Source organism: Nerophis lumbriciformis, linkage group LG25, assembly GCF_033978685.3.
Source record: "Nerophis lumbriciformis linkage group LG25, RoL_Nlum_v2.1, whole genome shotgun sequence".
In the NCBI taxonomy this organism is placed as follows: domain Eukaryota; kingdom Metazoa; phylum Chordata; class Actinopteri; order Syngnathiformes; family Syngnathidae; genus Nerophis; species Nerophis lumbriciformis.
The window spans coordinates 440,001-466,500 of NC_084572.2; the positions used below are offsets into that span (position 1 = coordinate 440,001).

The following is a 26,500-nucleotide window of genomic DNA, read 5'->3' on the forward strand; positions in this document are numbered from 1 at the left end:
ACAAGATAGCTGAAAAAAAGATCCGGCCAGAGAACATTATCAACATGGACGAGGTTCCACTGACTTTTGATATTCCTGTGAACCGCACTGTGGATACAACGGGAGCACGTACGGTGAATATTCGCACCACAGGGAATGAGAAGTCATCCTTCACTGTGGTTCTAGCTTGCCATGCTAATGGCCAGAAACTTCCACCCATGGTGATATTCAAAAGGAAGACCTTGCCAAAAGAGACCTTTCCAGCCGGCGTCATCATAAAAGCTAACTCGAAGGGATGGATGAAGAAAAGATGAGCGAGTGGTTAAGGGAAGTTTACGCGAAGAGGCCGGGTGGCTTTTTTCACGCAGCTCCGTCCATGTTGATATACGACTCCATGCTCGCCCACATCACGCTGGTTTTTAATATATTATTAAAGTTTGACTGACCTATCTGACTGTTTTTTTGACATTCCTTTAGCGCAGTTAGATGCGGCTTATAACACGGGGCGGCTTATAGGTGGACAAAGTTTTGAAATATGCCGTTCATTGAAGGCGCGGCTTATAACCCAGGGCGCCTTATGGTGCGGAAAATACGGTATTCATGTTTGTTGGCTGATTTGACAATCCATTATACATTTCTGCAAATACATCCGAATTAGCCACGAGGCAATTTCTTATCATCTGCTGTTATTTCTTTCTGCTCTCTAATGAGAGACTCAAATGGGTGAAAACAGCAGAAAGCAAACAGCTGGGAATGACTAGCATGATGTTTCAGAAGCGATAAAGAGCTATTTGCAAAGCCGCGGGGTTAGCATGGCTCCTGTAAAATGCTTCGTCCTGGAAGAGACTGATTGTGTTTGGCTCCGCCCCTTTGCTGGTATTGCCAAAGCAGGGCCATCAATAAAAAAAAAATGCTTTTTTTCCCCCCCTTCAAAATAAAGTTTGAACAACTTCTTCATGGCAGCCGGGTAACAGCTAGTGTTGGATGTTTGCGGGGGGAAAACAAGGACGCGCTTGTTTGGGCTTAATGGAGTTGATGTTTAAAGCGAAGCCTTGGCGAGCGCGCGGCTCTTAGATCTCCCGCCGCCTGTCGCCGTCCTTGTGCTCGCTACGGTTTGTCTTGGAACGACGCGGCCGCCTCGGAAGGAGCTGCCAAAAGTATTCTGGAAGACGTGCGGGGCCAAGAACACAAAAGCCGATATATTCTGAAGCTGTCCGAAGAGGGACACTTCATTAGGTACACCCGAACTAAATACACCATATTGCCAAAAGTATTTGGCCACCTGCCTTGACTCACATATGAACTTGAAGTGCCATCCCATTCCTCCTTTTGCAGCTATCACAGCTTCAACTCTTCTGGGAAGGCTGTCCACAAGGTTGCGGGGTGTGTTTATAGGAATTTTCCACCATTCTTCCTGTCATGTCTGTGTAATCATGTTTTGTTTTAGTCATGTCTTGTTTAGTTATTGGACTCTTTAGTTTCTGGCTTTTCACTCCCTTGTCTTGTTTCCATGATTACCCATTAGTTTCACCCAGGCCCGGCCCTAACCAATCTGGCGCCCTAGGCAAGATTTTAGGTGGCGCCCCCCCACATCGGCAGTGAAGTGTATATACTCACAAGAAACCGAATAGCTTTGTCTTTGACCTTTTTTTTTTTACTTACAACTATACTTAATATATAAAGGGGTGGAAAAGTGACTATTACCTGCAGGGCAAACATTAGCTAACCAGAAAGCAATAACAATGTAAACAAAAAACAGCTGCTTAAAAGATCTAATACAAATGTCCCTGAGGAATGTAAGGTGGGAGTACTGTAATTACCTAACGTTACATTATTATTTTCCATAACAATTTAGCCCCCTCCACAATATTAACCCGACGTTAAAACAGAACTAGCTATTTATTGATTAGCAATTGCCGAATCATGTAACATTAGCTTAATGCTAAAAAGCCGGGTTACTATCACATTCTGTAACAGACAAATAATTTCATGTTCGGCTCACCTACCTGCTACCTCTGTCTTTTCTCGTTTCTCCTCCTCTTCTTTTCTCTTTTTTCTTCCCTGGGCACCTGACAGTTTTGGCCGTTTTGACATCTTGTGTTGATTTTTTGATGTGGTGACGTCCAAAAAGAGTCATGATACGGGAAGGGAGGGGGCGCACCGTGCGGGGGGAGGGGGGGGCGTAATGTTGTAACAAATAATATTTCTATTAAATAGGCTTTACTTTGCATTTTAATTAACGTGGGATTATTTTTTGTATTTAGAAATAATAGTACCAACTCTTTTTCTTTTTCTTTTTTTTTCTCCAACATTTGTGGCACTGGCGTGGCACCCCCTGATGGACGGCGCCCTTAGCATTTGCCTATACGGCCTATGCCACGGGCCGGCCCTGGTTTCACCTGTTCCACGTTTGGACTCATTGTGCACTCTTGTTTGTCACCATAGCAACCCATTAGTTTTCGGCCTGACGCGCCACGCCGAGCTTCGCCGCCTGACTCACTACGCCGAGCTTCCACGCCTGCCACGATGACGACGCGCCTGCCTCCTCGTCGGCCACGGATATGGCCGCTACCTGGTCGCCCGTCACGCCAAGTGCGCCCACCTCCCAGTCGGCCACGAATGTGGCCATTCCCGGGTCGCCCACCCCGCCTGCTGCAGCGGCGTTCCACTCGCCGCCGCCACATGACTATGCCTCGGTGGATTTGGGGTCACTTGGTCTGGCGACCCACCGCCATGTCCCCCTCCCGCCCTCCCATGACTCTTGTTAATTCTATTTCTTTTGGACATCTGGGATCTGTCCGTAAGGGGGGGGTTCTGTCATGTCTGTGTAATCATGTTTTGTTTTAGTCATGTTTTGTTTAGTTATTGGACTCTTTAGTTTCTGGCTTTTCACTCCCTTGTCTTGTTTCCATGATTACCCCATTAGTTTCACCTGTTCCACGTTTGGACTCATTGTGCACTCTTGTTTGTCACCATAGCAACCCATTAGTTTTCACCTGTCACGTCACGCACCTGTTTCACGTTTTGAGTCACGCACCTGTTTTCGTTAATCATGTCTGTAGTATTTAAGTTCATTGTTTTCAGTTTGTTTTTCTGGTGACATCTCACATTTATGCTCTGTCCATTCCTGACACTTGTTTTCATGTCCATCCTTCATGCTGCTACTTTTGTCCAAGCCAAGTAAGTTTTTGTTTATTAATGCTATAGTCTTTTGGTTTCATAGTTTGTTCTCCGCCACTGTGCGCGCTTTTCGTTTGTACTTTTTTTTAATATATTAAATAAATCATGTACTCACATTCCCGTCTCGCCCGAGCCAACTTTCCGTTGCATTCCGGAAAAGCAAACACCCAGGACCAAGTCATGACACTTCCAAAAGCGCATTGGTGAGGTCACATACTGATGATGTTGGTCGAGAAGGCCTGGTTCTCAGTCTCTGTTCTAATTCATCCCAAAGGTGTTCTATCGGGTTCAGGTCAGGACTCTGTGCAGGCCAGTCGAGTTCATCCACACCAGAACCAGGTCTTCAAAAGTATTTGGCCACCTGCCTTGACTCACATATGAACTTGAAGTGCCATCCCATTCCTCACCCATAGGGTTCAATATGACCTGGGTCCACCTTTTGCAGCTATTACAGCTTCAACTCTTCTGGGAAGGCTGTCCACAAGGTTGCGGGGTGTGTTTATAGGAATTTTCCACCATTCTTCCAAAAGTGCATTGGTGAGGTCACACACCGATGCTGGCTCTCAGTCTCCGTTCTAATTCATCCCAAAGGTGTTCTATCGGGTTCAGGTAAGGACTCTGTGCAGGCCAGTCAAGTTTATCCAGACCAGAATTGAGAACTGAGAACCAGGTCTTCCTCGACCAACATCAGTGCGTGTTTTTTTTTTGTCATAAAGAAATACAATCATGTGTGCTTACGGACTGTATCCCTGCAGACTGTATTGATATATATTGATATATAATGTAGGAACCACAATATTAATAACAGAAAGAAACAACCCTTTGTGTGAATGAGTGTAAATGGGGGAGGGAGGTTTTTTGGGTTGGTGCACTAAATTGTAAGTGTATTTTGTGTTTTTTTTATGTTGATTTAATTTAAAAAAAAAAAAAAAAAAAAAATATATATATATATATATTTATTTTATATATATATATATATATATATATATATATATTTTTTTATTTTTTTATTTTTATTTATTTTATTATTATTTTTATTTCTTGTGCGGCCCGGTACCAATCGATCCACGGACCGGTACCGGGCCGTGGACCGGTGGTTGGGGATCACTGCGCTACATTATAAATACTGAGTCTATTTGCAGGGAGCCAAATGTGAGCGCCCCCTAGTTGGCTGCCAAAAAAAAGATCTCTTTCTCAGCCGTGGTCCGTATGAGCCGCACCTAGGGGTGTAACGGTACACAAAAATGACGGTTCGGTATGTACCTTGGTTTAGAGGTCACGGTTCGGTTCATTTTCGGTACAGTAAGAAAACAACAAAATATAAATTTTTTTGGTTATTTATTTACCAAATTTGCAAAAATCTTCCACCAAAAATATTTTTCTTAGTGGAATATTTGATGTGAAGTAATGGGGACCTTGGATAGGTCAATAATTCATAATAATATTGATTTTGATTCAATATTATGTTTTGAGCAATGACAGTTTGAAAGAAAAAAAAACAGCTTTGTTTTATTAGTCAACATTGCAACTTTTTCTAAATTACATTTAACCTTTAAAGCTTTTTTATTTCACTTTTGTTATGTTTTTGTTTATTTTAATAGTATTTTTAGAATTTATAAAACATTAGCTGTGGGCCGCAAATGGCACACTTTTGACACCCCTGCTATAGATAATAAAAAATTAAATGTGATAAATCTATGGATAAAAAGCAGAGCCTGGTGACACATGCGCGTTTATCATAACTCTCTCTCTCTCTCTGTCTCTGCCCCTCCCTCACCAATGCGGCTGCGCACACAATTGGTTTTGTTTTCAACCCCTTCTTAAACCTGAATGTACATTGAAAATACACGCAACCCTAACTCAAAATGCCGGACATTTGAGGCATTTAAGAAACCGCGCAAAAGAGGACATGTCCGGTGAAAAGAGGACGTCCTAGCCCGTTAGCTGCTAGCATGCCGTGTGTGCATTGTTTACACAACGTGCGTTACGCTACTTAATATGTCCGTGTGGAAACTCGTTCGGTACACCTCCGAACCGAACCGAACCCCCCGTACCGAAACGGTTCGATGCAAATACACATACTGTTACACCCCTACAAAGCAGCCAAAATGTCCCGTTGTGGTAATAGTTCAGCTTCAAATGGGATGGGCAATATGAGCCCATCAACACGGTCGAACGAGCGAAAACGCCGTGATCAAAGAGAAAATATACGACCTGGTTTTTCCAATTGGTAAAAAAAAAAAAAAGCACTATATTTATGTAAACAATGTTATTTAGCCTAATTACAGTGTAATATTTAATTAATTACAGTACAATGGTAAACAATTCTACAGTTTCGACAAATAAAAGTTTGAAAGATATGTTATGATTACGTTACATTATAAATACTGAGTCCATTTGCAGAGAGCCAAATGTGAGCGCCCTCTAGTTGATCTCTTTCTCAGCCGTGGTCCGTGTGAGCCGCACCAGTTCTCAGTTGTAATACACTTTTCCACCACTTGTGGCAGTAATGACCATTTCAAACAAGCAGAAGAAGCCCGGAGCTAAAATCAGAGAAGTTTCTTAAGCCCAAAAATTATGACTAAATTGGTGAAGTGGTATTTTCATTTGCACTTTCATTTTCTTGACAGTTTTTTTAAAGAAAGATATATTTATATACATACATAATGTTATATACAACTATAATATACAATACATATACTTATGTATTTTACATTTAGTTACGATTATTATATTTGAGCACTGAGAATATGATTAATGTTGTGTAATCTTAATTCATGATCTATAATGCAAGTATGCATACATCATATCTATATCCAGACTTTGTACGTGTCACAGAACAAAAGAAGTCAAACTTCCAAGGTGAAGAGATGATAATGAGCCAACAGATTCTTTTTTAAAACCTTTTCGAAGACTTTTTTGCTGCTGAAGACGAATGAGGAGTGTAATATCTACTCCATCACCATCAAATATTCAGAGAAGGATGAAGGATGAAGGATGATGTGGAACATGGATGATAACACACACTGAGGATGAATGAGACTGTGGAACATGGATGATGTGGATGATGTGGAACATGGATGATGTGGATGATGTGGAACATGGATGATAACACACACTGAGGATGAAGGACGATGTGGATGATGTGGAACATGGATGATAACACACACTGGAAGAGCTTCTTTAAGAAAGTCTGAAGACTCATTGATTATTGATATTATATTACAAATACTTCATGTCTCCTTGTACTGACAAACACATTTACTACAACACATCCTGTATGATACTACTACAACACATCATATTCATTACTACTACAACACATCCTGTATGCTAGTACTACAACACATCATATTCATTACTACTACATCACATCCTGTATGCTAGTACTACATCACATCCTGTATGCTAGTACTACATCACATCCTGTATGCTAGTACTACAACACATCCCGTATGCTAGTACTACATCACATCCTGTATGCTAGTACTACAACACATCATATTCATTACTACTACATCACATCCTGTATGCTAGTACTACATCACATCCTGTATGCTAGTACTACAACACATCCTGTATGCTACTACTACATCACATCCTGTATGCTAGTACTACAACACATCCTGTATGCTAGTACTACATCACATCCTGTATGCTAGTACTACAACACATCCTGTATGCTAGTACTACAAGACATCCTGTATGCTAGTACTACATCACATCCTGTATGCTAGTACTACAACACATCATGTATGCTACTACTACATCACATCCTGTATGCTACTACTACATCACATCCTGTATGCTAGTACTACAACACATCCTGTATGCTACTACTACATCACATCCTGTATGCTAGTACTACAACACATCCTGTATGCTAGTACTACATCACATCCTGTATGCTAGTACTACAACACATCCTGTATGCTAGTACTACAAGACATCCTGTATGCTAGTACTACATCACATCCTGTATGCTAGTACTACAACACATCATGTATGCTACTACTACATCACATCCTGTATGCTACTACTACATCACATCCTGTATGCTAGTACTACATCACATCCTGTATGCTACTACTACATCACATCCTGTATGCTAGTACTACATCACATCCTGTATGCTAGTACTACATCACCTCCTGTATGCTACTACTACATCACATCCTGTATGCTAGTACTACAACACAGCCTGTATGCTACTACTACATAACATCCTGTATGCTAGTACTACAACACATTCTGTATGCTAGTACTACATCACATTCTGTATGCTACTACAACATCACATCCTGTATGCTAGTACTACATCACATCCTGTATGCTACTACTACATCACATCCTGTATGCTACTACTACATCACATCCTGTATGCTAGTACTACATCACATCCTGTATGCTAGTACTACAACACATCCTGTATGCTAGTACTACAAGACATCCTGTATGCTAGTACTACATCACATCCTGTATGCTAGTACTACAACACATCATGTATGCTACTACTACATCACATCCTGTATGCTACTACTACATCACATCCTGTATGCTAGTACTACATCACATCCTGTATGCTACTACTACATCACATCCTGTATGCTAGTACTACATCACATCCTGTATGCTAGTACTACAACACATCCTGTATGCTACTACTACATCACATCATGTATGCTAGTACTACAACACATCATATTCATTACTACTACATCACATCCTGTATGCTAGTACTACAACACATCATATTCATTACTACTACATCACATCCTGTATGCTAGTACTACATCACATCCTGTATGCTAGTACTACAACACATCCTGTATGCTAGTACTACAAGACATCCTGTATGCTAGTACTACATCACATCCTGTATGCTAGTACTACAACACATCATGTATGCTACTACTACATCACATCCTGTATGCTACTACTACATCACATCCTGTATGCTAGTACTACATCACATCCTGTATGCTACTACTACATCACATCCTGTATGCTAGTACTACATCACATCCTGTATGCTAGTACTACAACACATCCCGTATGCTAGTACTACATCACATCCTGTATGCTAGTACTACAACACATCATATTCATTACTACTACATCACATCCTGTATGCTAGTACTACATCACATCCTGTATGCTAGTACTACAACACATCCTGTATGCTACTACTACATCACATCCTGTATGCTAGTACTACAACACATCCTGTATGCTAGTACTACATCACATCCTGTATGCTAGTACTACAACACATCCTGTATGCTAGTACTACAAGACATCCTGTATGCTAGTACTACATCACATCCTGTATGCTAGTACTACAACACATCATGTATGCTAGTACTACATCACATCCTGTATGCTACTACTACATCACATCCTGTATGCTAGTACTACAACACATCCTGTATGCTACTACTACATCACATCCTGTATGCTAGTACTACAACACATCCTGTATGCTAGTACTACATCACATCCTGTATGCTAGTACTACAACACATCCTGTATGCTAGTACTACAAGACATCCTGTATGCTAGTACTACATCACATCCTGTATGCTAGTACTACAACACATCATGTATGCTACTACTACATCACATCCTGTATGCTACTACTACATCACATCCTGTATGCTAGTACTACATCACATCCTGTATGCTACTACTACATCACATCCTGTATGCTAGTACTACATCACATCCTGTATGCTAGTACTACATCACCTCCTGTATGCTACTACTACATCACATCCTGTATGCTAGTACTACAACACAGCCTGTATGCTACTACTACATAACATCCTGTATGCTAGTACTACAACACATTCTGTATGCTAGTACTACATCACATTCTGTATGCTACTACAACATCACATCCTGTATGCTAGTACTACATCACATCCTGTATGCTACTACTACATCACATCCTGTATGCTACTACTACATCACATCCTGTATGCTAGTACTACATCACATCCTGTATGCTAGTACTACAACACATCCTGTATGCTAGTACTACAAGACATCCTGTATGCTAGTACTACATCACATCCTGTATGCTAGTACTACAACACATCATGTATGCTACTACTACATCACATCCTGTATGCTACTACTACATCACATCCTGTATGCTAGTACTACATCACATCCTGTATGCTACTACTACATCACATCCTGTATGCTAGTACTACATCACATCCTGTATGCTAGTACTACAACACATCCTGTATGCTACTACTACATCACATCATGTATGCTAGTACTACAACACATCATATTCATTACTACTACATCACATCCTGTATGCTAGTACTACAACACATCATATTCATTACTACTACATCACATCCTGTATGCTAGTACTACATCACATCCTGTATGCTAGTACTACAACACATCCTGTATGCTAGTACTACAAGACATCCTGTATGCTAGTACTACATCACATCCTGTATGCTAGTACTACAACACATCATGTATGCTACTACTACATCACATCCTGTATGCTACTACTACATCACATCCTGTATGCTAGTACTACATCACATCCTGTATGCTACTACTACATCACATCCTGTATGCTAGTACTACATCACATCCTGTATGCTAGTACTACAACACATCCTGTATGCTACTACTACATCACATCATGTATGCTAGTACTACAACACATCATATTCATTACTACTACATCACATCCTGTATGCTAGTACTACATCACATCCTGTATGCTAGTACTACATCACATCCTGTATGCTAGTACTACATCACATCCTGTATGCTAGTACTACAACACATCCCGTATGCTAGTACTACATCACATCCTGTATGCTAGTACTACAACACATCATATTCATTACTACTACATCACATCCTGTATGCTAGTACTACATCACATCCTGTATGCTAGTACTACAACACATCCTGTATGCTACTACTACATCACATCCTGTATGCTAGTACTACAACACATCCTGTATGCTAGTACTACATCACATCCTGTATGCTAGTACTACAACACATCCTGTATGCTAGTACTACAAGACATCCTGTATGCTAGTACTACATCACATCCTGTATGCTAGTACTACAACACATCATGTATGCTACTACTACATCACATCCTGTATGCTACTACTACATCACATCCTGTATGCTAGTACTACAACACATCCTGTATGCTACTACTACATCACATCCTGTATGCTAGTACTACAACACATCCTGTATGCTAGTACTACATCACATCCTGTATGCTAGTACTACAACACATCCTGTATGCTAGTACTACAAGACATCCTGTATGCTAGTACTACATCACATCCTGTATGCTAGTACTACAACACATCATGTATGCTACTACTACATCACATCCTGTATGCTACTACTACATCACATCCTGTATGCTAGTACTACATCACATCCTGTATGCTACTACTACATCACATCCTGTATGCTAGTACTACATCACATCCTGTATGCTAGTACTACATCACCTCCTGTATGCTACTACTACATCACATCCTGTATGCTAGTACTACAACACAGCCTGTATGCTACTACTACATAACATCCTGTATGCTAGTACTACAACACATTCTGTATGCTAGTACTACATCACATTCTGTATGCTACTACAACATCACATCCTGTATGCTAGTACTACATCACATCCTGTATGCTACTACTACATCACATCTTGTATGCTACTACTACATCACATCCTGTATGCTAGTACTACATCACATCCTGTATGCTAGTACTACAACACATCCTGTATGCTAGTACTACAAGACATCCTGTATGCTAGTACTACATCACATCCTGTATGCTAGTACTACAACACATCATGTATGCTACTACTACATCACATCCTGTATGCTACTACTACATCACATCCTGTATGCTAGTACTACATCACATCCTGTATGCTACTACTACATCACATCCTGTATGCTAGTACTACATCACATCCTGTATGCTAGTACTACAACACATCCTGTATGCTACTACTACATCACATCATGTATGCTAGTACTACAACACATCATATTCATTACTACTACATCACATCCTGTATGCTAGTACTACAACACATCATATTCATTACTACTACATCACATCCTGTATGCTAGTACTACATCACATCCTGTATGCTAGTACTACAACACATCCTGTATGCTAGTACTACAAGACATCCTGTATGCTAGTACTACATCACATCCTGTATGCTAGTACTACAACACATCATGTATGCTAGTACTACATCACATCATATTCATTACTACTACATCACATCCTGTATGCTAGTACTACATCACATCCTGTATGCTAGTACTACAACACATCCTGTATGCTAGTACTACAAGACATCCTGTATGCTAGTACTACATCACATCCTGTATGCTAGTACTACAACACATCATGTATGCTACTACTACATCACATCCTGTATGCTACTACTACATCACATCCTGTATGCTAGTACTACATCACATCCTGTATGCTACTACTACATCACATCCTGTATGCTAGTACTACATCACATCCTGTATGCTAGTACTACAACACATCCTGTATGCTACTACTACATCACATCATGTATGCTAGTACTACAACACATCATATTCATTACTACTACATCACATCCTGTATGCTAGTACTACATCACATCCTGTATGCTAGTACTACATCACATCCTGTATGCTAGTACTACATCACATCCTGTATGCTAGTACTACAACACATCCCGTATGCTAGTACTACATCACATCCTGTATGCTAGTACTACAACACATCATATTCATTACTACTACATCACATCCTGTATGCTAGTACTACATCACATCCTGTATGCTAGTACTACAACACATCCTGTATGCTACTACTACATCACATCCTGTATGCTAGTACTACAACACATCCTGTATGCTAGTACTACATCACATCCTGTATGCTAGTACTACAACACATCCTGTATGCTAGTACTACAAGACATCCTGTATGCTAGTACTACATCACATCCTGTATGCTAGTACTACAACACATCATGTATGCTACTACTACATCACATCCTGTATGCTACTACTACATCACATCCTGTATGCTAGTACTACAACACATCCTGTATGCTACTACTACATCACATCCTGTATGCTAGTACTACAACACATCCTGTATGCTAGTACTACATCACATCCTGTATGCTAGTACTACAACACATCCTGTATGCTAGTACTACAAGACATCCTGTATGCTAGTACTACATCACATCCTGTATGCTAGTACTACAACACATCATGTATGCTACTACTACATCACATCCTGTATGCTACTACTACATCACATCCTGTATGCTAGTACTACATCACATCCTGTATGCTACTACTACATCACATCCTGTATGCTAGTACTACATCACATCCTGTATGCTAGTACTACATCACCTCCTGTATGCTACTACTACATCACATCCTGTATGCTAGTACTACAACACAGCCTGTATGCTACTACTACATAACATCCTGTATGCTAGTACTACAACACATTCTGTATGCTAGTACTACATCACATTCTGTATGCTACTACAACATCACATCCTGTATGCTAGTACTACATCACATCCTGTATGCTACTACTACATCACATCTTGTATGCTACTACTACATCACATCCTGTATGCTAGTACTACATCACATCCTGTATGCTAGTACTACAACACATCCTGTATGCTAGTACTACAAGACATCCTGTATGCTAGTACTACATCACATCCTGTATGCTAGTACTACAACACATCATGTATGCTACTACTACATCACATCCTGTATGCTACTACTACATCACATCCTGTATGCTAGTACTACATCACATCCTGTATGCTACTACTACATCACATCCTGTATGCTAGTACTACATCACATCCTGTATGCTAGTACTACAACACATCCTGTATGCTACTACTACATCACATCATGTATGCTAGTACTACAACACATCATATTCATTACTACTACATCACATCCTGTATGCTAGTACTACAACACATCATATTCATTACTACTACATCACATCCTGTATGCTAGTACTACATCACATCCTGTATGCTAGTACTACAACACATCCTGTATGCTAGTACTACAAGACATCCTGTATGCTAGTACTACATCACATCCTGTATGCTAGTACTACAACACATCATGTATGCTACTACTACATCACATCCTGTATGCTACTACTACATCACATCCTGTATGCTAGTACTACATCACATCCTGTATGCTACTACTACATCACATCCTGTATGCTAGTACTACATCACATCCTGTATGCTAGTACTACAACACATCCTGTATGCTACTACTACATCACATCATGTATGCTAGTACTACAACACATCATATTCATTACTACTACATCACATCCTGTATGCTAGTACTACAACACATCATATTCATTACTACTACATCACATCCTGTATGCTAGTACTACATCACATCCTGTATGCTACTACTACATCACATCCTGTATGCTAGTACTACATCACATCCTGTATGCTAGTACTACAACACATCCTGTATGCTACTACTACATCACATCATGTATGCTAGTACTACAACACATCATATTCATTACTACTACATCACATCCTGTATGCTAGTACTACATCACATCCTGTATGCTACTACTACATCACATCATGTATGCTAGTACTACAACACATCCTGTATGCTAGTACTACATCACATCATGTATGCTAGTACTACAACACATTCTGTATGCTAGTACTACATCACATCCTGTATGCTACTACTACATCACATCCTGTATGCTAGTACTACAACACATCCTGTATGCTAGTACTACATCACATCCTGTATGCTAGTACTACATCACATCCTGTATGCTAGTACTACATCACATCCTGTATGCTACTACTACATCACATCATGTATGCTAGTACTACAACACATCCTGTATGCTAGTACTACATCACATCCTGTATGCTAGTACTACAACACATCCTGTATGCTAGTACTACATCACATCCTGTATGCTACTACTACATCACATCATGTATGCTAGTACTACATCACATCCTGTATGCTAGTACTACATCACATCCTGTATGCTAGTACTACAACACATCCTGTATGCTAGTACTACATCACATCCTGTATGCTAGTACTACAACATGTGACATGTGGGTCATGTGACACTCATGACGGGGTCATGTGACTTTAATGACGGGTCATGTGACACTTATGACGGGGGTCATGTGACATTAATGACGGGGTCATGTGACATTAATGATGGGGTCATGTGACACTCATGATGGGGTCATGTGACATTAATGATGGGGTCATGTGACACTCATGATGGGGTCATGTGACACTCATGACGGGGTCATGTGACATTAATGACGGGGTCATGTGACATTAATGATGGGGTCATGTGACACTCATGACAGCGTCATGTGACATTAATGATGGGGTCATGTGACACTCATGACGGGGTCATGTGACATTAATGATGGGGTCATGTGACACTCACTCAGCTCGGCGATGCTGCCCACCCTGGTGGCGAGCAGCGACTGCTCCACGGTGCGTAGTTCGGCCTGCGTGTAGGCGTGATCTTCGCCGCCGCTGCCGCCGCCTCGGCCCGAGCGCTGCTGGTCGCGGTGCAGGTTGAGACTGTCTGGCAGACTGAGCACACCTGCGGGGGAACGACACAGACGTCAGACTGAGCACACCTGCGGGGGAACGACACACACGTCAGACTGAGCACACGCTGCCTGGCCATTTCACAGTCACATCCATAAAGCAATATTTGTAGTCACACCCTGCCTGCATCACATTTGTAGTCACACCCTGCCTGTATCACATCCACGGGAGGAAGGGACCAAGTTTTTTGGGAAATGGACTCACAGCTGCGGACATTGGAAAGTTCTCTTGCCGTCTGAGAAGTGTTGTATCCCGAATAGCTGCAATGGCCCCTTGCCTTCTCTTAAGGTATTGATTTGGCTATTGATTTTGGCGCTAATGGCGGAAGTTAGTATTTAAATATATTTTATCATTACATTTATTGTATTACCTAAATTTACATTTAGAAACCCAGTATTGTAAGAGTTGTAAGTGTACAGAGCAGTAACCATGACAACCATGGGATTAGTTACCTCTCAACATGACAACATTAATATTCATCCAGTTTGGAGGCCATATTGTATCTAAGTTATCACAAAACTTAGTGTTGCAATGAGTTCCTCTCGAGAGGACAAAAGCTGTCTTTGATCTTACCAAGCAAAAGGCTTGTAAAACTCCACTGTATAGGATGGGAAGAGACATGAAGGTGTCGGTTTCTTTGACCTATTGTACGATCTTGTCTTGACCCGAGATCTACAAAGCAGGACCTGACGCAAGCTTCAGGCATCTTTTCTTTGAACTGTTTTGTGACCGAGAGCAATGGCTGTTTACGACCCCTCTCCCCTTGAAAACAGCTGTCGCCATGTAATCAGGGAAAATCCAAATAAAAGAGGAGGCGTGCAACCATTTTGTCAGAGCGTGGTGGAAGACTGTACAAAGAGTACATCACAGACGTTTCTCCTCAATGAGCTAAATTGAATTCTGTCTCTGTTTAATTCCTTGCTTCTTGCCTGTTTAATAGATGTCATTGGTGTTTGAACCTGACATGAGATAAGGTCATTACCTGCAAAGTGAGATATGTCAAGCCTGCCTTTATTTTTTTAAATAATTTTCATGATCATGGTGTAGTACAAATTTACACATTTAGAAACACAGTATTGTAAGAGTTGTAAGTGTACAGAGCAGTAACCATGACAACCATGGGATTAGTTACCTCTCAACGTGACAACATTAATATTCATCCAGTTTGGAGGCCATATTGTATCTAAGTTATCACAAAACTTAGTGTTGCCATGAGTTCCTGCCGAGAGGACAAAAGCTGTCTTTGATCTTACCAAGCAAAAGGCTTGTAAAACTCCACTGTATAGGATGGGAAGAGACATGAAGGTGTCCGTTTTTTTTGACCTATTGTAATCCACAGGAAGATCTTGTCTTGACCCGAGATCTACAAAGCAGGACCTGACGCAAGCGCCAGGCATCTTTTCTTTGAACTGTTTTGTGACCGAGGGCAATGGCTGTTTACGACCCCTCTCCCCTTGGAACCTGACATGAGATAAGGTCATTACCTGCAAAGTGAGATATGTCAAGCCTTTATTTTTTTAAATAATGTTCACGATCATGGTTTACACATTTAGAAACCCAGTATTGTAAGAGTTGTAAGTGTACAGAGCAGTAACCATGACAACCGGAGGATTAGTTACCTCTCAACGTGACAACATTAATATTCATCCAGTTTGGAGGCCATATTGGATGTTTGTTATCAGCGTGACTGTAAGTATTTAATCCCCTATAGCATGCAAGCGAGTACGTGAGCGCTTATTCCTCTATCGTGTCTTGCTCAGCAAACTGTGGCGTAAACAACATTTGAAGCAGAGCCCAACCCAAAAAAGTCTGTGAGGAAAGCAAACGGGAATTCCTCCAAACGTCTCCTGGAAAGTTCCTGTCATCGTACCAAAACGAGGTTGATGGATTCACAGTTGTCAGGCAAACTATTTTCTTCTTGTGGTCTTTTTTTTGGGGGGGTGAATTATTCATACACACACACACACACACACACACACACACACACACACACACACACACACACACACACACACACACACACACCTCCCACTGCGTCTTATCGCACCCTCACACCCGCTAAAGGAATATCTTATTTGCTGGGGTTGTCATGAACATGAAGAGAGGATTTGTGACCTCACTTCCTCTCAAGGATATTTTGACACCAACCCATTGGAAGCCATACCAATTTAAACACGTCCAAATGTTTGTGCTCAAAATGATGACGTTCCTAATCAAAGTGGACAGCGACTGATGCAATCACACAGCTTTTAGAGCGCAACACGTCACACTGTCGTGACTTCAAGTGATCCCACTCCCATTTGCAACCCGTGGCTAATTTTTTAATGTCCAACGGCACAATTATTAGCATTCGAATATTAAATTTTGGAGGGTTTGGTACCGTATTTTCCGGGCTATAGAGCGCACCGGGATGTAAGCCGCACCAACTAATTTACGACTGTGTTAGTATTATTAATTTAAGATGGCATTTTTCTTGTATTGTTTCAGTTTCACAAATTCCTCGGTAAATTCAACAAAACGTCACCGTGGAGTTACTGAATCTGTTTAGCTGATTGGCGCGCTAGCTTTCGCAGCTAGTAGGTCCATGACAATGACTTCTATTTTGTTTGATCAGCCGTTTTACTGCCATGTTACCTTGAAAATCATTTTTAACCTTGAAAAAATTGTTTTACCTTGAACAATTTTTTTTACCTTGAAATTCATTTTTTACCTTGAAAATCATGTTTTAACTTAAAAAACTTTTTTTTTTAATTTTTTTTAATTTTTTAACTTTTTTTAATTTTGTTTTAATTTTTGTAAAAATGTTTTTAATTTTTTTAAATTTAAAAGAAAAAAATTAAAAATCTGTAATTTTTTTTTAAATTTCTTAAATTTAAAAAAAAAAATTAAATATTTTTAAATTGTTTAAATTTTTTTTAACATTTTTTAATTTTTAAAACATTTTTTTACCCTAATCTTAACCCTAACCCTAACCCTAACCCTAATCTTAACCCTAACCCTAACTCTAACCCTAACCCTAACCCTAACCCTAACCCTAACCCTAATCCTAACCCTAAAAAAAAAATGTTAATTGTTAAAATTGTTTAAATTGTTTTAAATTGTTTTAAATTGTTTTAAATTGTTTTAAATTGTTTTAAATTGTTTTAAATTGTTTTTGAATTGATTTAAATTGTTTTAAAAAATAAAAAAAAATAAAAAAATAGTTAAACACTTTTTTTAAATTTAAAAAAATTTAAAGAATTTAAAAAAAAATTAAGAAATGTAAAAACATTTTTAAAAAATAAAAAAAAATTGAAAATCATTTTTTACCTTGAAAATCAATTTTTACCTTGAAAATTTTTTTTTACTTTGAACATTTTTTTTTACCTTGAAAATCGTTTTTTTTACCTTGAAAAACATTTTTAACCTTGAAAAAAAAAATTTACCTTGAAAATTTTTTTTTACCTTGAAAATCATTTTTTACCTTGAAAATCATTTTTAACCTTGAAAAAAAAATGTTACCTTGAAAAACTTTTTTTTACCTTGAAAATCATTTTTTTACCTTGAAAATAATTTTTTACCTTGAAAATCATTTTTAAACTTGAAAAAATTTTTTTTTTAACATTTTCTAATTTTTAAAACATTTTTTTACCCTAACCCTAATCTTAACCCTAACCCTAACCCTAACCCTAATCTTAACCCTAACCCTAACCCTAACCCTAACTCTAATCTTAACCCTAACCCTAACCCTAATCTTAACCCTAACCCTAACCTTAACCCTAACCCTAACCCTAACCTTAACCCTAACCCTTAACCCTAACCCTAACCCTAACCCTAACCCTAACCCTAACCCTAGGGTAAAAAATTAAGGTATGTAAATAAACATTTAGAAAATATTTCTGTGTAAATAACCTATATATTTGCGTCCTTTAGTCTGGTGGAGCTAATATAAAGTATATATGTATTACATTATAATGAATAAATAAATATAATATAATACAATTTTAAAGGAAAACATACTTTTATATGTAATGACTATGCAGCTGAGATAAGCTCCAGCACCCTCCGCGGCCCCAAAAAGGGACAAGCGGTAGTAAATGGATGGATGAATGGATTTATCTATTATATTTTATTATATATTATATTATTAAATATCAAATATATATTAAATATCAGAATCAGAATCAGATTCTGATTAAATATCAATATCTGATTCTGATATTTAGTATTAATTTAATACTTAAAATGTGGGCTTTGTACCGAGGATGTCGTTGTGGCTTGTGCAGCCCTTTGAGACACTTGTGATTTAGGGCTATATAAATAAAGATTGATTGATGATTGATTGATTGAATATTAATATTACATATTATTAAATGTAATGAATAAATAAATATAATATAATAACATTTTAAAGGGAAAAAATGCTTTTATATATAATGATTATGCAGCTGAGATAGGCTCTGGCACCCCCTGCGACCCCAAAAAGGGACAAGCGGTAGAAAATGGATGGATTTATTTATTATATATTATATTATTAAATATTACATTTATATTAAATATCAGAATCTGATTCTGATATTTAGTATACATTTAATATTAATATTACATGATTAAATATGCAATATTAATAAGGTATGAAAAGTGTCCTTAAAATTTTGTCTGTGGAGAATGGAGGCCTTGATGGCAGCATCTCCTCATCCGTGGCTCACTAGTGCAACAACAAGGTCCGAAATGTGTCCCGTGAAAAACCATCCCGCCGGAACTCTCTAATAACTAAAGTTCCTTGGGTGAATAATGTAAACTCACTACACCGGTATGTTTTAGTGCTTTCATGGTGAGTTTACTGACAGATATAAGTAAGAACTTTGCACTACTTTATATTAGAAATGGCAACAGCGGAGGATGAATGTCCCATAACATTATCGACTACAGCATCGTCACGGAGTACAAAGGCGGATGCGCGCACATTTTCAGGACTAATGCAGATCCCAAATACAGATCAGCAGGCACCAAAGGGTAAGAAAAGTTGCTTTTACATAATATAGTGAAACAAAACGCCAGATAATATGTCTTACCTTATACACACACCATAATAATACTCCTATGTTGAAGCACAGTACAATCCATCCAGCGGTGTGGCTCCATAGCTTACCAAAGTCCTACTAAAACATTTTGATAGATTTTTGAGCGCCGTGTGTAATGTTCTATATTCTCAATGGAACATATAAAATGTTGTTGTTGTTTACTTGAGTCATATTGCAGTCTCCACGTATCTCGTATGTGTGACTGCCATCTACTGGTCACACTTGTCATTTCACCATGTACCAAATAAAATAGCTTCGAGGTCGGTAAGCACAACCAAAATTATTCCGTACATTGGGCGCACCGGGTTATAAGGCGCACTGTCGAGTTTTGAGAAAATGAAAGGATTTTAAGTCCGAAAAATACAGTTTTTTTTCAATTTTATTTTCAACACTTAAATATCTACAGATCAACTTCAGATCTAGCCGTTGACATAAAGTTTTTATATGTTTAATGCTTTTTTTGTCAAAACATTGCATTTTAAACAGGAAAAACACAAAATATGTAATATTTCCCCCCCCAAAAAATGTAATTAATTGGAGCCTTAAATAGGCAAATACTTCATAACAACATTGATTTAGCTTCATTACTACTTTTTTGAGCAGAGACAGAGACAGACCCAAAATGCCCCCACACTCATAAAAAATGAAGATACCAATATGCATTATTTTTACTTTCAACGCCTAAGTCTCTATATTAACTTCAGATCTATCGTTTGTTTTATTATTATTATTGAGCAATGACAGTTTAAAAGTAAAAAAAAACTGCCTGTTATTAGTGTCAATATTGCAACATTTTCTTGTTACAATACACCTGTTTTATTCCCCTTTTTAATGTTTATTTTTGTAATATTACTTTCAAAATGCGCCGCAGGCCGTTAAAAAAAATAGCTACTGAGGAGAGTCACTCAGTGTTTGACTAGAGTCACGTAGCTCAGTGACACAACCTCTAAAGCTGTGATTGGACTATTACTTGTGCTCCAATTGATGTTGCTCTTATTTTATCCCAATATTTTGCAGCAGTAGTCAGAGGTGTGGACTCGAGTCACATGACTTGGACTCGAGTCAGACTCGAGTCATGAATTTGATGACTTTAGACTCGACTTGACAAAATGTAAAAAGACTTGCAACTCGACTTCGACTTTAACATCAATGACTTGTGACTTCACTTGGACTTGAGCCTTTTGAATTGACATGACTTAATTGACATGACTTGCTACTTTCCCCAAAACCCAAAGATGAAAAAGTTATTCGGGAGCGCTCCGTATTTTTCATTGTGTACTTGTCTATCAGCGTTGCGTGTGTCAGCTGGTGTGCTCTCAGTACAACAGCCAATCAAATTACATCTACTTTGTTTTCATCACACAGCATTCATCCAATCAAATTGCAGGAAGAAGACATGTCCAAACCACACGCCAGTGAACAAAAAATGATACCTAAAATAACTTTGTTTGGGTATAAAAATGACGAGGTGGTCAACACAAAACGGTTTGCAGTATGCAACACATGCGGTTCCAAAATGACTGATGGAGAGGCAACAACCTCCAACTTCGTCCGGCATTTGAAGTTGCACAAAGAAGGGTAAGTTTTGAATATAAGATAACGTTTATTGGCTAAGTAACGTGACTTTTATTTGCTGTGTAGTTAAATCAGTGAGGCTGTAAACTCACTGCTAACGTTATAACGTTATTGCAAACACGGGAATCTGTTGCAGTTCACTACCTTATTCATACTTTTTGTTCAGTGATTTTTTTTAAGCAGGGTTACGTTAGTCAATATATCACACGTAACGTTAGACGGCGGTCAGCAGCACCGCGTATTTTAGACACCTAAAAAAAGACAAAAATAGTCAAATAAAGGTCAGTTAAAATGTATACTATATTATGAATATGTGTACCGTTTTAGCTAGCTTTCTGACATACTGTTGGTTGTTTACCTCAGTGGTCCCCAACCACCGGGCCGCGGCCCGGTACTGGTCCGTGGATCGATTGGTATCGGGCCGCACAAGAATTTTTTTCTTTTTTTTCTTTTTTTAATTAAATCAACATAAAAAACACAAGATACACTTACAAGTAGTGCACCAACCCAAAACAACTCTCTCCCCCCTTTTGTTCTGGGCATTGAACATGAAGACTCTTCCTTCACTGTTCCGAGTGGCCATGAGAGTCTTGGCAGTGCCTGCCTCCAGTGCTCCAGTGGAGCGAGTTTTCAGCCATGGTGGCATCATACTACGCCCCCATCGTGCACAAATGACTGACAGACTCTTGGCTAATTTGGTCTTTTGCAAATGCAATGCAGCATAGGGCCCTGACATATAAAAAGTACAACTTTTTTGTTATGTTCACGTATATGTCATGTTTTTTCAATGTTAACACTTTTGTACAAATAAGTACATTTGCACTTTATTTTTCAATGTGTTTGTTCTGTAAAGGAATGAGTTCATGTTTAAAATGACTGGTTAATAGTGCTATTATAAAGTGCAATGTCAGCACAATTTTCTTTCCTGCAATTTCAAATGCACTTGTTTTAATAAATAAATACAGCGTTTGAAAAGCATACACAATCTGTGTTAATATATTAGTCTGTGGTTAAAAGGACTTGAAAGGACTCGAAACTCAAAATGCAGCACTTAGGACTTGACTTGAGACTTTCCAGTCTTGACTTTGGACTTGACTCGGGGCTTGCCTGTCTTGACTCGGGACTTGACTCGGACTTGAGGGCAAAGACTTGAGACTTACTTGTGACTTGCAAAACAATGACTTGGTCCCACCTCTGGCAGTAGTCAACAAAACCGCAGAGATTGAATCCTACTAAAACCCTGACATGAGTATTTTACGCTGAAAACCGAATCACACCGAAGGTATGAAAAGTGTCCTTAAAAATCACGATGAACTTTCACCTGCTAACTTTTTCTCCCTGACATTTCTGTCTTTTAAGGAAGGAAAAAAAAAAAAAAAAAAAAAAGCTCTTTTTGTCCGTGGAGAATGGAGGCCTTGATGGCTTTCAGGAGATTGGATTGGACGGCCAGACAATCTCTCGGGAACGCCACTCGTAGCGGCGGCGGGGTTCGGGGTGGGCATTCTGTCACGTGGGACCGCGGAAAAGACAGAACCACTTCTGGAACTGCTCTGACAAAAGGAGGAGGGCTCGCTAACATCCTGAGCGGCGGTAAGCCGCATGTGCCGACAAGCCAAGGTCACTTATGTCACACTGATCCACCGTCTTGACGGCGTGCAGGTGCGCCGGCATCTAACGCGCACACTCCCCCCCCCTCCCATGCAGAAATCGATTTCTCTCTCCAGGAGGACGGCGGGCATCCGCACCCGCCCTCGCCGCGGAGGAAACTCTCCTGGAATATTAACAGGTAGTCGCCATGGCAACAGGCGATTGCGCTATGATTGGCTCGGCGGGGTTTGAGCGCACGAGAAGCACAAACACAATAAAAGATTGCCAGAGCGGCTCGGCGATCCGCGGACACGCGCGTCGTCGTCAGAGTGAAGAAATATAATCACGCTTTTATTTTCTTGAAAACAAACACCAAACATATTTCAGTGCCTAAATAAAAATAAAATGAAATATCAACGCGACGTTAGCAACAGTACTGCCTATAAGCCACCAGCAGAGGGTGCTCTTCATTCATCTGCCCTGCTGCATAACAAGCATCATTTACTTCTTCATATTCCAATTAAAGGAGCCATATGTACAAACGCCAAAACCAGGGACGTTGGTAAATAAAAAGAGAATTGTCAGAGTTTGTAGGTGACGAACCCCAAGATGCAGAGAAGGCGGAAGGCATTGTACGAGAAAACATGATTTAATTATACACTAAGGCAAAACAACAAACGAAAAGGTAACAAAAGGCACGCACAAGGCGGAGAACAAACTTGGCTATGAACTAAAATAGCACAGAGGCTAACTGTGGACAAGAAACCAAAAACACTTACTGTGACACGAAGGAACTAGGACATGAGCAGAGTGAAACCAAAAGTAGACAGAGCTACAACGACAAGTATTAAGAACAACGACACGACAGGTAGGAACGACAATGATCCAGCCATGACTGGAGGAGAAGGCAGGTTTAAATAGTAGCTGGCTGATTGACACCAGGTGTGGCCAGGTGCCAATCAGCCACAGCTGAGGGGAAGCAGCACTCAGGGAGACACTCAGGAAATGAAGACAAAATAAAAGCGCTGACAGGAAACTAAGACACACACAGAGGAAAAACTCAAAACATAACTAAACCGTCAGTGACAAACCTGACAAGAATATAATGATTTGCGAATCCTTTTCAACTTATATTCAAATGAATAGACTGCAAAGACAAGATACTTAACGTCCGAACTGGTAAACGTTGTTGTTGTTTGCGATTATTAGCTCATTTTGGAATTTGGTTTCAAAAAAGCTGGCACAAGTGGCAAAAAAGACTGAGAAAGTTGAGGAATGCTCATCAAACATTTATTTGGAACTTCCCGCAGGTGAACGGGCTAATTGAGAACAGGTGGGTGCCGTGATTGGCAGGCCCGGCCCTAATCAATCTGGCGCCCTAGGCAAGATTTTAGGTGGCGCTCCCCCCCCCCCCCCCCCCCCCCCCCCCCCCACATCGGCAGTGAAGTATATACTCACAAGAACCCGAATAGCTTTGTCTTTGACCTTTTTTTTTTTACTTACAACTATACCTAATATATAAAGGGGTGGAAAAGTGACTATTACCTGCAGGGCAAACATTAGCTAACCAGAAGGCAATAACAATGTAAACAAAAAACACCTGCTTAAAAGATCTAATACAAATGTCCCTGAGGAATGTAAGGTGGGAGTACTGTAATTACCTAACGTTACATTATTATTTTCCATAACAATTTAGCCCCCTCCACAATATTAACCCGACGTTAAAACAGAACTAGCTATTTATTGATTAGCAATTGCCGAATCATGTAACATTAGCTTAATGCTAAAAAGCCAGGTTACTATCACATTCTGTAACAGACAAATAATTTCATGTAGGCTAACGTTACCTACCTGCTAACTCTGTCTTTTCTCGTTTCTCCTCCTCTTCTTTTCTCTTTTTTCTTCCCTGGGCACCTGACAGTTTTGGCCGTTTTGACATCTTGTGTTGATTTTTTGATGTGGTGACGTCCAAAAAGAGTCATGATACGGGAAGGGAGGGGGCGCACCGTTGGGGGGGGGGGGGGCGTAATGTTGTAACAAATAATATTTCTATTAAATAGGCTTTACTTTGCATTTTAATTAACGTGGGATTATTTTTTTGTATTTAGAAATAATAGTAACAACTTTTTTTTTTTTTTTTTTTTTCTCCAACATTTGTGGCGCTGGCGTGGCGCCCCCTGATGGACGGCGCCCTTAGCATTTGCCTATACGGCCTATGCCACGGGCCGGCCCTGATTATTGGGTGTAAAAGCAGCTTCCATGAAATGCTCACAAACAAGGACGAGGCGAGGGTCACCACTTTGTCAACAAATGCGTGAGCAAATTGTTGAACAGTTTAAGAACAACATTTCTCAACAAGCTATTGCAAGGAATTTAGGGATTTCACCATCTACGCTCTGTAATATCATCAAAAAGTTCAGAGAATGTGGAGAAATCACTGCACGTAAGTGATGATATTACGCACCTTCGATCCCTCAGGCGGTACTGCATCAAAAAGCGACATCAGTGTGTAAAGGATATCACCACATGGGCTCAAGAACACTTCAGAAAACCACTGTCGGTAACTACAGTTGGTTTCTACATCAGTAAGTGCAAGTCAAAACTCTACTAAGCAAAGCCAAAGCCATTCATCAACAACACCCGCTGGGCCCGAGCTCATCTAAGACGGACTGATGCAAAGTGGAAAGGTGTTCTGTGGTCTGACGAGTCCACAGAAGAAGGAATTTAAGGATTTCCCCGTCTAAGGTCTGTAATATCATCAAAAGGTTCAGAGAATCCGGAGAAATCACTGCACCTAAGCGGCAAGGCCGAAAACCAACATTGAATGCCCGTGACCTTCGATCCCTCAGGCGGTATTGCATGAAAAAGCCACATCAGTGTGTAAAGGATATCACCACGTGGGCTCAGGAACACTTCAGAAAACCACTGTCAGTAACTACAGTTGGTCGCTACATCTGTAAGTGCAAGTTAAAACTCTACTATGCAAAGCCAAAGCCATTTATCAACAACACCCGCTGGGCCCGAGCTCATCTAATATGGACTGATGCAAAGTGGAAAAGTGTTCTGTGGTCTGACGAGTCCACAGAAGAAGGAATTTAAGGATTTCACCATCTAAGGTCTGTAATATCATCAAAAAGTTCAGAGAATCCGGAGAAATCACTGCACGTAAGTGATGATATTATGCACCTTCGATCCCTCAGGCGGCACTGCATCAAAAAGCGACATCAGTGTGTAAAGGATATCACCACATGGGCTCAAGAACACTTCAGAAAACCACTGTCAGTAACTACAGTTGGTCGCTACATCTGTAAGTGCAAGTTAAAACTTGTTAGAATAATGATGTAGAAGTTATCACACAACTCATAT

The 26,500-nt window shown here is 39.7% G+C and overlaps 1 protein-coding gene across 2 annotated transcripts in view; it reads right to left on the bottom strand.

Moving 5' to 3' along the window:
• LOC133621488 (ankyrin repeat and BTB/POZ domain-containing protein 3-A-like) overlaps positions 1 to 26,500 on the bottom strand; it is a 271,547-nt gene that overhangs the window by 74,402 nt on the left and 170,645 nt on the right. For both annotated transcript variants that reach the window (XM_061983534.1, XM_061983533.1), the window contains exon 2: positions 14,740 to 14,901. In XM_061983534.1, the coding sequence (XP_061839518.1) occupies positions 14,740 to 14,901 (162 nt within the window). The remainder of the gene's footprint in view (positions 1 to 14,739; positions 14,902 to 26,500) is intronic.